The sequence below is a fragment of the Xenopus laevis genome, chromosome 6L (assembly GCF_017654675.1).
Source record: "Xenopus laevis strain J_2021 chromosome 6L, Xenopus_laevis_v10.1, whole genome shotgun sequence".
Lineage (NCBI taxonomy): Eukaryota > Metazoa > Chordata > Amphibia > Anura > Pipidae > Xenopus > Xenopus laevis.
Window position 1 is genome coordinate 148,960,861 of NC_054381.1, and position 14,357 is coordinate 148,975,217.

At 43.0% G+C, this 14,357-nt stretch overlaps 1 protein-coding gene across 3 annotated transcripts in view; it reads right to left on the reverse strand.

Moving 5' to 3' along the window:
* Nucleotides 1-630: 630 nt before the first annotated feature.
* The window catches only part of enpp2.L (ectonucleotide pyrophosphatase/phosphodiesterase 2 L homeolog), a 69,430-nt gene continuing 55,703 nt past the window's right edge, over nucleotides 631-14,357 (reverse strand). For 2 of the 3 annotated variants that reach the window (XM_018266730.2, XM_018266731.2), the window contains 2 exons: nucleotides 13,219-13,372; nucleotides 822-1,442 (listed from right to left, as the gene is read on the reverse strand). In XM_018266730.2, the coding sequence (XP_018122219.1) occupies nucleotides 1,272-1,442; nucleotides 13,219-13,372 (325 nt within the window). In that variant the 3' untranslated portion in view covers nucleotides 822-1,271. 3 annotated transcript variants of the gene reach the window in all.

Below are 14,357 nucleotides of genomic sequence, written 5' to 3' on the forward strand. Positions count from 1 at the left end.
GAAGCAAATTGGAGAGGCTTCAGATGGGGTTTGTTGCCTTCCTCTGGATAAACTACTAGTTAAGCAGGTTATATATAGACTTAAAAGGTTTTTTCAACCTAACTTACTTTGTTACTATGTATTAAATCTGGCCCTACAGCCAGTGCAATAAAATTGATGCTCTAGAACAGTGATCCCCAACTAGTAGCTCGTGAGCAACATGTTGCTCTCCAACCCCTTGGATGTTGCGCTTAGTGGCCTCAGAGCAGGTGTTTCTTTTTTAATTCCAGGCTTAGAGGCAAGTTTTCGTTGCATAAAAATGAGGTTTCCTACCAAACAGAGTCTCCTGTAGGCTGCCAGTCCACATAGGGGCTACCAATAGTCAATCACAACCCAGTAACATTTTTCATGCTTGTGTTGCTCCCATACGTTTTTTACATCTGAAAGTTGCTCATGGGTGAAAATGGTTGGGGACCCCTGCTCTAGAGCAAATAAGCGGTTTAAAGGCATAGTGATACTATATTTTTCAGCAATATCATTGTCACTTGCAATATACTGTAGGCCATATAGAATTTTGAATAATGGGTAAAGGAAAGGAGACAGTTCCAAATAAACCCAGAAATCTTAAATAAAACACACATTCATAGGGAGTAGGAGCTGAACATTGGCAATGCTTTAATGACTTTTACAAACAAGGAAACGGACAATAGAAGAGAGTCATCGTGGGCCCTCGCAACATTTCTGCCCCATACCATCACAATGTTCTGCATACGTGGGATTTATTTACAGCGGTTCCAATGGGGGATGGGGTGGGGGGTGATGCACAGTCAACAGAGACAACATTAAAAATAAATTGGTGTGGTTTATTATGCACGACATTGCAATATTCCATACAGCATAAATACACTTGGACGTACACTTTCCAGTTAATATAGGTTCAGTACTTCATTATATAATAAAATGTCTACAAATAGATCAGCGATGCACAAGAAAACAAAAACTTCCCAGTGCAGGTAGAAATTCTGCAGCGACATGAATGAGCCTACGCCGACTGCAGGGTAAAAAAAAAAAAAAAACAGTTCCTAAAAAAAACCAGACATCTAAATAACATTAGAGGAACAAACATGGGTTAAACATTGACAATTAGGTACAAGGATTAAAATACTTATATACTTAAGTGTCCTGGTTTAAAAATTAATAAATACAAAAAACAAAACCAAAAAAAAAAATTCCGATATAAAAAATGTACACCACTCGAGAGAAGATCCCAACAAAAGATTATTTCTCCGGAGTTAAATCTCACTCTCGTACGTATGCAGATGTGTCTTTAGAGAAAGGATTTCTATGTAGCTGCGGTTGGTCTTTCTATAGAAGTCCAGGCCTGTGAGAAGCTCAATGTCCCGGATGCGTGCGGTGTGCATCTTCAGGAGGTCTTCTACCCATTTGGACTCCTCCTCTGAACTCTATGGGGCGGAAGAACACAGATTTCAAGGTTAACTTTGTATTCACTTTAAAAGATAACGGATAGAGAGGTTGCTTTAGATGCTTCCTGAAAATATCTTGGTCTTTCCACCAGGCCAATGAGGCATACAATAAAATAACATGAGAAGACTATTTGCCATTATAGCAATCTCTTGAGCAAATGCAGTTTGCCAACAACAAACTAAATGCAAACAGCCATAAGTCTGGCCACCAGAGGCCATTTGAGCTCACTAGCTTCACTATGTCTAGGGCAGTTTGACTGACTGGCTGCTTGAAAAACTGAATTTCAAGCAGTTAATAGCTCGCATGGAATCTTGTAAGCCCATAAAACGTTGGCTAGACGTATGCCAAATTCTTAAAGGAGAAGCAAACCCAAAATTGAAAAATCCCCTACCTCCTATCCTACATAGACCCCCCCTCCCTCCTCCCCCCAGCCTAAGTGTTACCCCTGGCAAATGTTTCTATGTCTCTACTTACCCCCCCCATGCAGATTCTGTCCGGCAGAGTTCATGGGCGCCATCTACCTCTCTTAGGTAATCTTCGGAATGAGACCAGCGGAGCGACGCATGAGCAGTTGGAGCAATTTTCTATTTCGCAACAAATGCGCATGCGCCAAAACTCACGAAAATTGCAGAAGCAGATTACCGAAGCGGCTGAAGATGGCGCCCATGAACTCCGGTGCGTGAATCTGCACTGAGGGGTAAGTAAAAAGTAAGGGCCATTTGCCCAGGGTAACACTTAGGCTGGAGGGATAAAGGAGGGGGATAGGGACTTTTCAATTTTTGGGTTTGCTTCTTCTTTAAGGGAGGGTAAACTATTACTAACAACTTTTAATAGTCAATAACATCTACGGTAACATCTGGACACCTCAAGGCATACATATAATCCTGTGTTTAAGGAGTACAGTCTTCCCTCTCCATAAAGGTAAACAATGTAGGAGATATGATGAAACCAGAGACAGTCCTACAGGAGTCATAAAGCAATTCAAAGTCAAATGGCTTGGTATAGGCTTCTTGCAGTTCAGCATCTAGAACAGATCCAGAATTAGCACAGGGCAAAGCTGGAAAAACTTGAGGTGTCTGGAAAATAATTTTCTAAAGAGACTTAACTCTCAAACAGTGCTTAATGCTTGATGGCTGTCTTACTAAACATACCAGGCATTCTTCAGTTGGGTGGGAAAGATCTGGAAGCGTGAGTGGAGATGGGCAATCAGAAGTAGAGATGTCGCGAACTGTTCGCCGGCGAACTTGTTCGCGCGAACATCGGGTGTTCGCGCTCGCCGGAAGTTCGCGAACGTCGCGCGACGTTCGCCATTTTGGGTTCGCCATTGTTGGCGCTTTTTTTTGCCCTCTCACCCCAGACCAGCAGGTACATGGCAGCCAATCAGGAAGCTCTCCCCTGGACCACTCCCCTTCCCTATAAAAACCGAAGCCCTGCAGCGTTTTTTCACTCTGCCTGTGTGTGCTGAAGAGATAGTGTAGGGAGAGAGCTGCTGCCTGTTAGTGATTTCAGGGACAGTTGAAAGTTTGCTGGCTAGTAATCGTTTTGATACTGCTCTGTTATTGGAGGGACAGAAGTCTGCAGGGGTTTGAGGGACATTTTAGCTTAGGTAGCTTTGCTGGCTAGTAATCTACCTTCTACTGCAGTGCTCTGTATGTAGCTGCAGTGGGCAGCTGTCCTGCTTCTGATCTCATCTGCTGACTGCTGCAATAACAGTAGTCCTTGTAAGGACTGCTTTTATTTATTTTTTTGTTGTTTTACTACTACTACTACTACTACTATAAGAGCCCAGTGCTATTAGTCTAGCAGTGTTGGGGAGTGGGACTGGTGTGCTAATCTGCTGCTCCTAGTAGTTCAGCAGCACCAACTTTAATTTTTTTTTTTTAATATTCATTTTTTTTTTATTTTACTTTTTTTTATTTTACTACCGCTGTAGTAGTGTATAAGTTGACCTTTTAGGCATTATTTGCCCTGTAGGCATTATTTGCACAGTGTTTTCTTCAACCCGCCATCTAGCTGTGTGACCTTGTTCACATTCTGTCTAAATATCCATAATATTACCGTCTCCAGAAAAAACACCGGAGTGACTTTTTTCAAGCAGCCATAATATATTTTACGTAATCCGTATCCACCGCTGTAGTAGTGTATACGTTGACCTTGTAGGCATTATTTGCACAGTGTTTTCTTCAACCCGCCATCTAGCTGTGTGACCTTGTTCACATTCTGTCTAAATATCCATAATATTACCGTCTCCAGAAAAACACCGGAGTGACTTTTTTCAAGCAGCCATAATATATTTTACGTAATCCGTATCCACCGCTGTAGTAGTGTATACGTTGACCTTGTAGGCATTATTTGCACAGTGTTTTCTTCAACCCGCCATCTAGCTGTGTGACCTTGTTCACATTCTGTCTAAATATCCATAATATTACCGTCTCCAGAAAAAACACCGGAGTGACTTTTTTCAAGCAGCCATAATATATTTTACGTAATCCGTATCCACCGCTGTAGTAGTGTATACGTTGACCTTGTAGGCATTATTTGCACAGTGTTTTCTTCAACCCGCCATCTAGCTGTGTGACCTTGTTCACATTCTGTCTAAATATCCATAATATTACCGTCTCCAGAAAAAACACCGGAGTGACTTTTTTCAAGCAGCCATAATATATTTTACGTAATCCGTATCCACCGCTGTAGTAGTGTATACGTTGACCTTGTAGGCATTATTTGCACACTGTTTTCTTCAACCCGCCATCTAGCTGTGTGACCTTGTTCACATTCTGTCTAAATATCCATAATATTACCGTCTCCAGAAAAAACACCGGAGTGACTTTTTTCAAGCAGCCATAATATATTTTACGTAATCCGTATCCACCGCTGTAGTAGTGTATACGTTGACCTTGTAGGCATTATTTGCACACTGTTTTCTTCAACCCGCCATCTAGCTGTGTGACCTTGTTCACATTCTGTCTAAATATCCATAATATTACCGTCTCCAGAAAAAACACCGGAGTGACTTTTTTCAAGCAGCCATAATATATTTTACGTAATCCGTATCCACCGCTGTAGTAGTGTATACGTTGACCTTGTAGGCATTATTTGCACACTGTTTTCTTCAACCCGCCATCTAGCTGTGTGACCTTGTTCACATTCTGTCTAAATATCCATAATATTACCGTCTCCAGAAAAAACACCGGAGTGACTTTTTTCAAGCAGCCATAATATATTTTACGTAATCCGTATCCACCGCTGTAGTAGTGTATACGTTGACCTTGTAGGCATTATTTGCACAGTGTTTTCTTCAACCCGCCATCTAGCTGTGTGACCTTGTTCACATTCTGTCTAAATATCCATAATATTACCGTCTCCAGAAAAAACACCGGAGTGACTTTTTTCAAGCAGCCATAATATATTTTACGTAATCCGTATCCACCGCTGTAGTAGTGTATACGTTGACCTTGTAGGCATTATTTGCACAGTGTTTTCTTCAACCCGCCATCTAGCTGTGTGACCTTGTTCACATTCTGTCTAAATATCCATAATATTACCGTCTCCAGAAAAAACACCGGAGTGACTTTTTTCAAGCAGCCATAATATATTTTACGTAATCCGTATCCACCGCTGTAGTAGTGTATACGTTGACCTTGTAGGCATTATTTGCACAGTGTTTTCTTCAACCCGCCATCTAGCTGTGTGACCTTGTTCACATTCTGTCTAAATATCCATAATATTACCGTCTCCAGAAAAAACACCGGAGTGACTTTTTTCAAGCAGCCATAATATATTTTACGTAATCCGTATCCACCGCTGTAGTAGTGTATACGTTGACCTTGTAGGCATTATTTGCACACTGTTTTCTTCAACCCGCCATCTAGCTGTGTGACCTTGTTCACATTCTGTCTAAATATCCATAATATTACCGTCTCCAGAAAAAACACCGGAGTGACTTTTTTCAAGCAGCCATAATATATTTTACGTAATCCGTATCCACCGCTGTAGTAGTGTATACGTTGACCTTGTAGGCATTATTTGCACAGTGTTTTCTTCAACCCGCCATCTAGCTGTGTGACCTTGTTCACATTCTGTCTAAATATCCATAATATTACCGTCTCCAGAAAAAACACCGGAGTGACTTTTTTCAAGCAGCCATAATATATTTTACGTAATCCGTATCCACCGCTGTAGTAGTGTATACGTTGACCTTGTAGGCATTATTTGCACACTGTTTTCTTCAACCCGCCATCTAGCTGTGTGACCTTGTTCACATTCTGTCTAAATATCCATAATATTACCGTCTCCAGAAAAAACACCGGAGTGACTTTTTTCAAGCAGCCATAATATATTTTACGTAATCCGTATCCACCGCTGTAGTAGTGTATACGTTGACCTTGTAGGCATTATTTGCACACTGTTTTCTTCAACCCGCCATCTAGCTGTGTGACCTTGTTCACATTCTGTCTAAATATCCATAATATTACCGTCTCCAGAAAAAACACCGGAGTGACTTTTTTCAAGCAGCCATAATATATTTTACGTAATCCGTATCCACCGCTGTAGTAGTGTATACGTTGACCTTGTAGGCATTATTTGCACACTGTTTTCTTCAACCTGCCATCTAGCTGTGTGACCTTGTTCACATTCTGTCTAAATATCCATAATATTACCGTCTCCAGAAAAAACACCGGAGTGACTTTTTTCAAGCAGCCATAATATATTTTACGTAATCCGTATCCACCGCTGTAGTAGTGTATACGTTGACCTTGTAGGCATTATTTGCACACTGTTTTCTTCAACCCGCCATCTAGCTGTGTGTATTATCGTTTCCAGAAAAACCAACTGAGTTTTTGTTGTTGTTGTTTTTTAAAAAATAATGCCAGGCAAAGGCAGGCCGCCACGCAGAGGCCGTGCTAGGGGCCGTGCTGCTATGCAATCCTGTGGCCCTAGCAAATTGCCCAGTTTTAAAAAGCCAATGACCCTGAACTCCCAAAATGCTGAAGAGGTAGTTGACTGGCTTACACAGCACACCCCATCCTCTACCGTTTCTAACTTTACCACAACATCCTCCTCATCCTCCACTGCTATGGCCACCCCACGTAACACTTCCTCCACCACCGGTGCCCCTTCTTCACTGGGGTCAGAGGAGTTATTTTCCCATGAGTTTCTTGAACTGAGTAATGCGCAACCATTATTGCCAGAAGAAGATGAAGGAGATGAGGACCTTACACCAGATTTAATTCTGGCAGAGAACACGACAGAGATGGACATAATGAGTGATGAGGAGGAGGTCCCCGCTGCTGCTTCCTTCTGTGATGTGTCAGAAGAAATTGATGCATCTGAGGAGAATGATGATGAGGAGATTGATGTTTTGTGGGTGCCTAGTAGAAGAGAGCAAGAGGAGGGTAGTTCAGATGGAGAGACGGAGAGTCAGAGAGGCAGTAGGAGAATAAGACTTAGAAGAAGCAGGGAGGACAGCCCGCAGGGATCAGTAGGGCAACAACATGTATCGGCACCTGTGTTCAGCCGGCCAACGCACCCGCCATTGCCGCCAATGCCGCCAACTTCTACTGTTACCGCCAGATCGCACACTTCCAAAAAGTCAGCAGTGTGGGATTTTTTTAATGTGTGTGCCTCTGACAAAAGCATTGTAATTTGCAATGAGTGCAGTCAGAAACTGAGCCTTGGTAAGCCCAACAGCCACATAGGTACAACTTCTATGCGAAGGCACATGAGCGGCAAGCACAAAGCACTTTGGGAGCAACACCTCAAAGGCAACAGGCAAACTAAAAGCCACACTCCTTCTGGTCCAGCATCTTACTGCTCTACCTCTGCTCTCCTTGACCCGTCTGAACCACCCTCCACTCCGCCTTCCACCTTGACCACCTGTTCCCATTCCCAGTCATCTGCCACCAGCCAAGTTTCTGTGAAGGCCATGTTTGAGCGTAAGAAGCCAATGTCTGACTGTCACCCCCTTGCCCGGCGTCTGACAGCTGGCTTGTCTGCACTCTTAGCCCGCCAGCTTTTACCATACCAGCTGGTGGACTCTGAGGCCTTCCGCAAATTTGTAGCAATTGGGACACCGCAGTGGAAGGTACCCAGCCGCAATTTTTTTTCTAAAAAGGGAATACCACACCTGTACCAACATGTGCAGAGCCAAGTTACCGCATCTCTGTCACTTAGTGTTGGGCCAAAGGTCCATATGACTACTGACGCATGGTCCTCCAAGCATGGTCAGGGCAGGTATGTCACCTACACTGCCCACTGGGTGAACTTGGTAATGGCTGGGAAGCAGGGAATGGGTAGCTCAACAACAACAGTGGAGTTGGTGTCACCGCCACGGATTGCACGCGGTTCTGCCACCACCTCTACTCCTCCATCGCTCTCTACCTCGTCTTCTTCTTCTTCTTACTCTGCTGCTGGGTCCTCCTTCTCCTCCTCCACACCTGTGCACCCCCAGCTCCCCCTAGGCTATTCGACGTGCCAGGTACGCCGTTGTCACGCTGTCTTGGGGATGACGTGCCTGGAAAGCAAAAACCATACCGGATCTGTACTCCTGTCATCTCTGCAGTCACAGGCCGATCGGTGGCTGACCCCACACCAACTGCAGATCGGAAAAGTGGTGTGTGACAATGGAAGCAATCTGTTGCCAGCGTTGAGACTAGGCAATTTAACACATGTGCCCTGCATGGCACATGTGTTAAATTTAATAGTCCAACGTTTTGTCTCCAAGTACCCAGGATTCCAGGACGTTCTCACCCAGTCCAGAAAGGTGTCGGCCCATTTCAGACGTTCCTACACAGCCATGGCACGCCTTGCTGACATTCAGCAGCGCTACAACATGCCAGTCAGGCGTTTGATTTCTGACAGCCAGACTCGCTGGAATTCAACGCTCCTTATGTTGGAACGTCTGCTGCAACAACAAAGGGCCGTCAACGAGTACCTTTTTGAACTGGATGGTAGGACTGGATCTGCACAGCTGGGGATTTTTTTCCCCCGTTACTGGGTGCTTATGCGCGATGCCTGCAGGCTCATGCGACCTTTTGAAGAGGTGACAAATATGGTCAGTCGCACCGAAGGCACCATCAGCGACCTAATACCCTTCGCTTTATTCCTGGAGCGTGCCGTGCGACGAGTGACAGATGAGGCTGTAGACCAGCGTGACGAGGAGCTGGAAGCGCACGATTTCTGGTCGGAATCACCAGAACGAACCCAGGCACCTGCTGCAACGCAGGGAGAGGTGCCAGAAGTGGAGTCAGAGGAGGAAGGTGGCTTTGTGGAGGAGGAGGAGGAGGACCAACAGGAGCAGGCTTCCCAGGGGGCTAGTGGTGACCTTTTGGGGACCCCTGGTCTTGTACGTGGCTGGGGGGAGGAGACCGTGGATGATGCAGTCCTTGATAATGAGGAAGCGGAGATGGATAGCTCTGCATCCAACCTTGTGAGAATGGGGTCTTTCATGCTGTCATGCCTGTTGAAGGACCCCCGTATCAAGAGGCTTAAGGAGAAGGACCTGTACTGGGTCGCAACGCTACTAGACCCTCGGTACAAGCATAAAGTGTCAGAAATGTTACCAACATACCACAAGTCCGAAAAGATGCGGCATTTACAAACCAGCCTGCAAAACATGTTGTACAATGCTTTTAAGGGTGATGTCACTTCAGGAACTCATCAACATTCCAGGGGCAGAGGTGCCAGTAATCCTGCCACGAGCACACCTGCAAGGACAAAGCCCTTTGGCCAGTCTGTAACGTCAGACATGCAAATGTTTTTCTGTCCAAGGCAGCGCCACAACCCTTCTGGATCCACCCTCAAAGAACGCCTCGACCGGCAGGTAGCGGACTACCTGGCATTAACTGCAGATATCGACACTCTGAGGAGCGATGAACCCCTGGACTACTGGGTGCGCAGGCTTGATCTGTGGCCAGAGCTGTCACAATTTGCCATGAACCTCTTGTCTTGCCCAGCCTCAAGTGTGCTCTCAGAAAGGACCTTCAGTGCAGCAGGAGGGATTGTAACTGAGAAGAGAACTCGCCTAGGTCACAAAAGTGTCGATTACCTGACCTTTATTAAAATGAATGAGGGGTGGATCTCGGAGGGTTACTGCACGCCGGAAGACTTGTTCTGACTTCTATGCAGCTGTCCTTCTCTTCAAGCCTCATGACTCCACACACAGCTGTCCTTTAGCGTCCTCCTCCTCCCTCCGCCACCGTTACAAACTAGGGTGCAAACCCTACTGGTTTAATTTTTTCTGGCCTCTGTGCTTCAGTGGCTGCAACCAAAAAAACTGGGCAAACAATGTCTACAAGGTCAACGTATGGCAAAAAATGACTATTTTCAGCATTTATATGGCATATTTTTTCTGGCAACTGTGCTTCAGTGGCTGCGTCCAAAAAAATGCATATTTTCTGCATTTATATGGCATAATTTTTCTGGCCTCTGTGCTTCAGTGGCTGCAACCAAAAAAATGCATATTTTCAGCATTTATATGGCATAATTTTTCTGGCCTCTGTGCTTCAGTGGCTGCAACCAAAAAAATTTATATTTTCAGCATTTATATGGCATAATTTTTCTGGCCTCTGTGCTTCAGTGGCTGCAACCAAAAAAATGCATATTTTCAGCATTTATATGGCATAATTTTTCTGGCCTCTGTGCTTCAGTGGCTGCAACCAAAAAAATGCATATTTTCAGCATTTATATGGCATAATTTTTCTGGCAACTGTGCTTCAGTGGCTGCGACCAAAAAAATGACTATTTTCAGCATTTATATGGCATATTTTTTCTGGCCTCTGTGCTTCAGTGGCTGCGGCCAAAAAAACTGGGCAAACAATGCCTACAAGGTCAACGACGTTGACCTTGTAGGCATTGTTTGCCCAGTTTTTTTGGCCGCAGCCACTGAAGCACAGAGGCCAGAAAAAATATGCCATATAAATGCTGAAAATAGTCATTTTTTGCCATATACGTTGAGTCAACGTATGGCAAAAAATGACTATTTTCAGCATTTATATGGCATATTTTTTCTGGCCTCTGTGCTTCAGTGGCTGCGGCCAAAAAAACTGGGCAAACAATGCCTACAAGGTCAACGACGTTGACCTTGTAGGCATTGTTTGCCCAGTTTTTTTGGCCGCAGCCACTGAAGCACAGAGGCCAGAAAAAATATGCCATATAAATGCTGAAAATAGTCATTTTTTGCCATACGTTGACTCAACGTATATGGCAAAAAATGACTATTTTCAGCATTTATATGGCATATTTTTTCTGGCAACTGTGCTTCAGTGGCTGCGACCAAAAAAACTGGGCAAACAATGCCTACAAGGTCAACGTATGGCAAAAAATGACTATTTTCAGCATTTATATGGCATATTTTTTCTGGCAACTGTGCTTCAGTGGCTGCAACCAAAAAAACTGGGCAAACAATGTCTACAAGGTCAACGTATGGCGAAAAATGACTATTTTCAGCATTTATATGGCATATTTTTTCTGGCAACTGTGCTTCAGTGGCTGCGTCCAAAAAAACTGGGCAAACAATGCCTACAAGGTCAACGTATGGCAGTTGTTTAAAGAGAACAGTAGATTACTAGCCAGCAAAGCTACCTAAGCTAAAATGTCCCTCAAATCCCTGCAGACTTCTGTCCCTCCAATACAGAGCAGTATCAAGCAGATTACTAGCCAGCAAACTTACTATCATCTGTCCCTGAAATCACTAACAGCTCTCCCCCTACACTATCTCTTCCAAGCACACACAGGCAGATTTTTCAGATACATTTTTGCCCTTGATCCCCCTCTGGCATGCCACTGTCCAGGTCGTTGCACCCTTTAAACAACTTTAAAATCATTTTTCTGGCCAGAAATTTTTTTTTTAGATGTTAAAGTTCGCCTTCCCATTGAAGTCTATGGGGTTCGCGAACCGTTCGCGAACCGCTCGCGTTTTTGCGCAAGTTCGCGAATATGTTCGCGAACTTTTTTTCCGACGTTCGCTACATCCCTAATCAGAAGGCTACAATTAGCACAAAGATTAGGATCTACAGAGCCCATCATCATATTCTAGACTAGTTCTAACAACATGGTAACACAGTGCTTCCTAATAAAGCAGTCATTAAAAATATTACGCAAATTGACAACTTAAAATCCACTTCTAAACTGCAATCACAAGTCCATTTGAGGGGGCTGCAGCAATGGAAAAATAACTGGAAAAATCATTTCTGGAATATCGCACACAAAGGCGAATGTGACAGGGACTTCACTGGGACAGGGACTGAAATGCATGATGAGCAATCTCACCATAAATGTGTTGGCATCATATAAAGAACAATACAATTTAAATAGTGGCACACCCAGTGTTAAATGATCAGCATGCTGACTACCAACATTCACAATGGACCCAATATCTACTTGTGGCATTGGAAAGGTTCCTTGTGTGGATATTGCTTAGGTTGACTTGAATATTGAAGGATAAGTAAACCTTAAAAATAAGTGAATGTAAAATTGATGAAAAGCACTTTAGCAATGTAAATTCATTATTTTTTTTGTTTAATTCCAAGATATTAAAGGTTACATGTACTGTTAACATCAATGAATTTAGTTACAACAGCGCCACCTGCTGGTCATTTTCTGACCAGTCTGACCACCAAGTAGTCAAGGAAGTTGTCAGGAGAAAGAAAGAGGCTGCTCTGATGTTCTTCTGGTTTGGAAAAAAAATTAGAAACCTTTCCCAAATCTTTCCTAACCAGAAAAACATCAAAGCAGCCTCTTTCCTTCTCCCGACAACTTCCTTGACTACTTGGTGGTAAGACTGGTCAGAAAATGACCAGCAGGTGGCGCTGCTGTAACTAAATTCATTGATGTTAACAGTACATGGATCCTTTAATATCTTGGAATTAAAAACAAATAAATAATGCATGTACAATGCAAAGTGCTTAGAATAGCACCTTCATCAATTTTACATTCACTTATTTTTAAGGTTTACTTATCCTTTAAGGCTAATGGCACATGGGGCACATCCATCCAGCAGAAGAAATGGAGGAAAAACACTTCTGTCTAAGGCACATGGGCGATATATTAGGTGTGCAAAAAAAAAAAAAAAAACATTAAGGGTGGATACTGGTTCCATATTAAAATGGGGTCATTCAGAAATGTAATATTGATTTTTAAATCTTGGATAAAAATGAACAGCAGTGAGCACTACTGTTTCGTTAAATGTCGGAAATATTTGCTCAGGGTCACATAACAGAAGGGACACTGTAGAAAACACACATTTGCGAACCACAAAATATCCTTACAGTGCTCTGTTATACAGGAGCAATAACATTGGGTGCTGATAAACACAAGAGGGGGGAATGGGGAATGGTGAAATAAAGGGGACAGATAAGAGAGTAACATTCTGTGCTTACGATGGTTAATCAGTTGCAAGGTAAGTTATTTTGTCATGTGCAGGAGACACATCAGCAACCACAGACAATCTTCACCAAGAGGGGAGGATTTGCCAGACAAAACCCAGTGCTCTATACAGTCAATACAACAGACGTTGCAACCCTCAAAATACATTTTTTTTTAGATATTTAGTTTGCTGTGCCTATATTAAAGCCTGGAAGTGGTGTTTTTTTAGAAGGGACGCACAGGAGCCAACCCTAAAACAACTAAACGATAAAAGTGAATAGACGAAGGTCTGAAAATAATATGAATGGAAGTTCAGTCTCTAGTAGCAACAAGACAACATTTTAGACTCCAGATTGGATGAAAATCCACAGAAAAGTGCAGAAGACTTACATTGCAGCTTTCATCATTATCGGGCCGGTGCGGAATGACAAAGGAAACAACTGATAATCGCCCGTCACAGTTGTCAACCGCTTGGTTAAAATCCATGCAGCTGGTTAGAACGTAGTAGTAATGAGTCGGGACTGGAATGGACCCATCCACAAACCTGCCATGAGAAAACGAGACTTGCATATGAATATACTATGCCACATTTTAAAAAGATTCTGTCATGATTTTTATGGTGTCGTTTTTAATTCTAAATTACATTAGTTGTAATATTAGTGTGTAGGCGCCATCTCAGGTCATTTTGCCTGGTCATGTGCTTTCAGAAAGAACCAGCACTTTAGGATGGAACTGCTTTCTGGCAGGCTGTTGTTTCTCCTACTCAAAGTAACTGAAGGAGTCGCAGTGAGACCTTGGTTTTTACTAATGGGTGCTGTTCTTATAACTACCAGGCAGCTGTTATCTTGTGTTAGGGAGCCTCTATCTGGTTACCTTCCCATTGTTCTGTTGTTAGGCTGTTGTGGGGGGGGAAGGGAGGGGGTGATATCACTCAAATTTATTTGCAGTAAAGCAGTAAAGAGTGACTGAAGTTTATCAGAGCACAAGTCACATGACTGATGGCACCTGGGAAACTGACAATATGTCAAGCCCCATGTCAGATTTCAAAATGAAATATTAAAAAAAATCTGTTTGCTCTTTCGAAAAATGGATTTCAATGCAGAATTCTGCTGGAGCAGTATTATTAACTGATATGTTTTGGAAAAAAAACATGGTTTGCCATGACAAAATCCCTTTAAGCTTATTCAACCCTCAGACATATATTGTGTCAACACAGAAACATCCTTCATTAGGGCACTAACCCATAGCATCAGATTTGCTCATTTGCTTTCAACATTCTAACTGTGCCTAAATAATTGAAAATGTACTAAAAATTACAATAAAAGGTCACCCTTAATGGGATTTTAGTAAGCAGACTATGACATTCTAAAAAAAAAACTGGTTTTAATTTGTGGGGGGTGTAAAACTGTAGTTATTTTAGGAGCTGTCAGGCTTGGAATTTCAACTGTGGCTGTTAGCATTTAATTTCTCAAAAATTAGTAAGTCAGTAACAAAGATGGACAGCAGAGGGCCTGAATTTATTTAAAAAA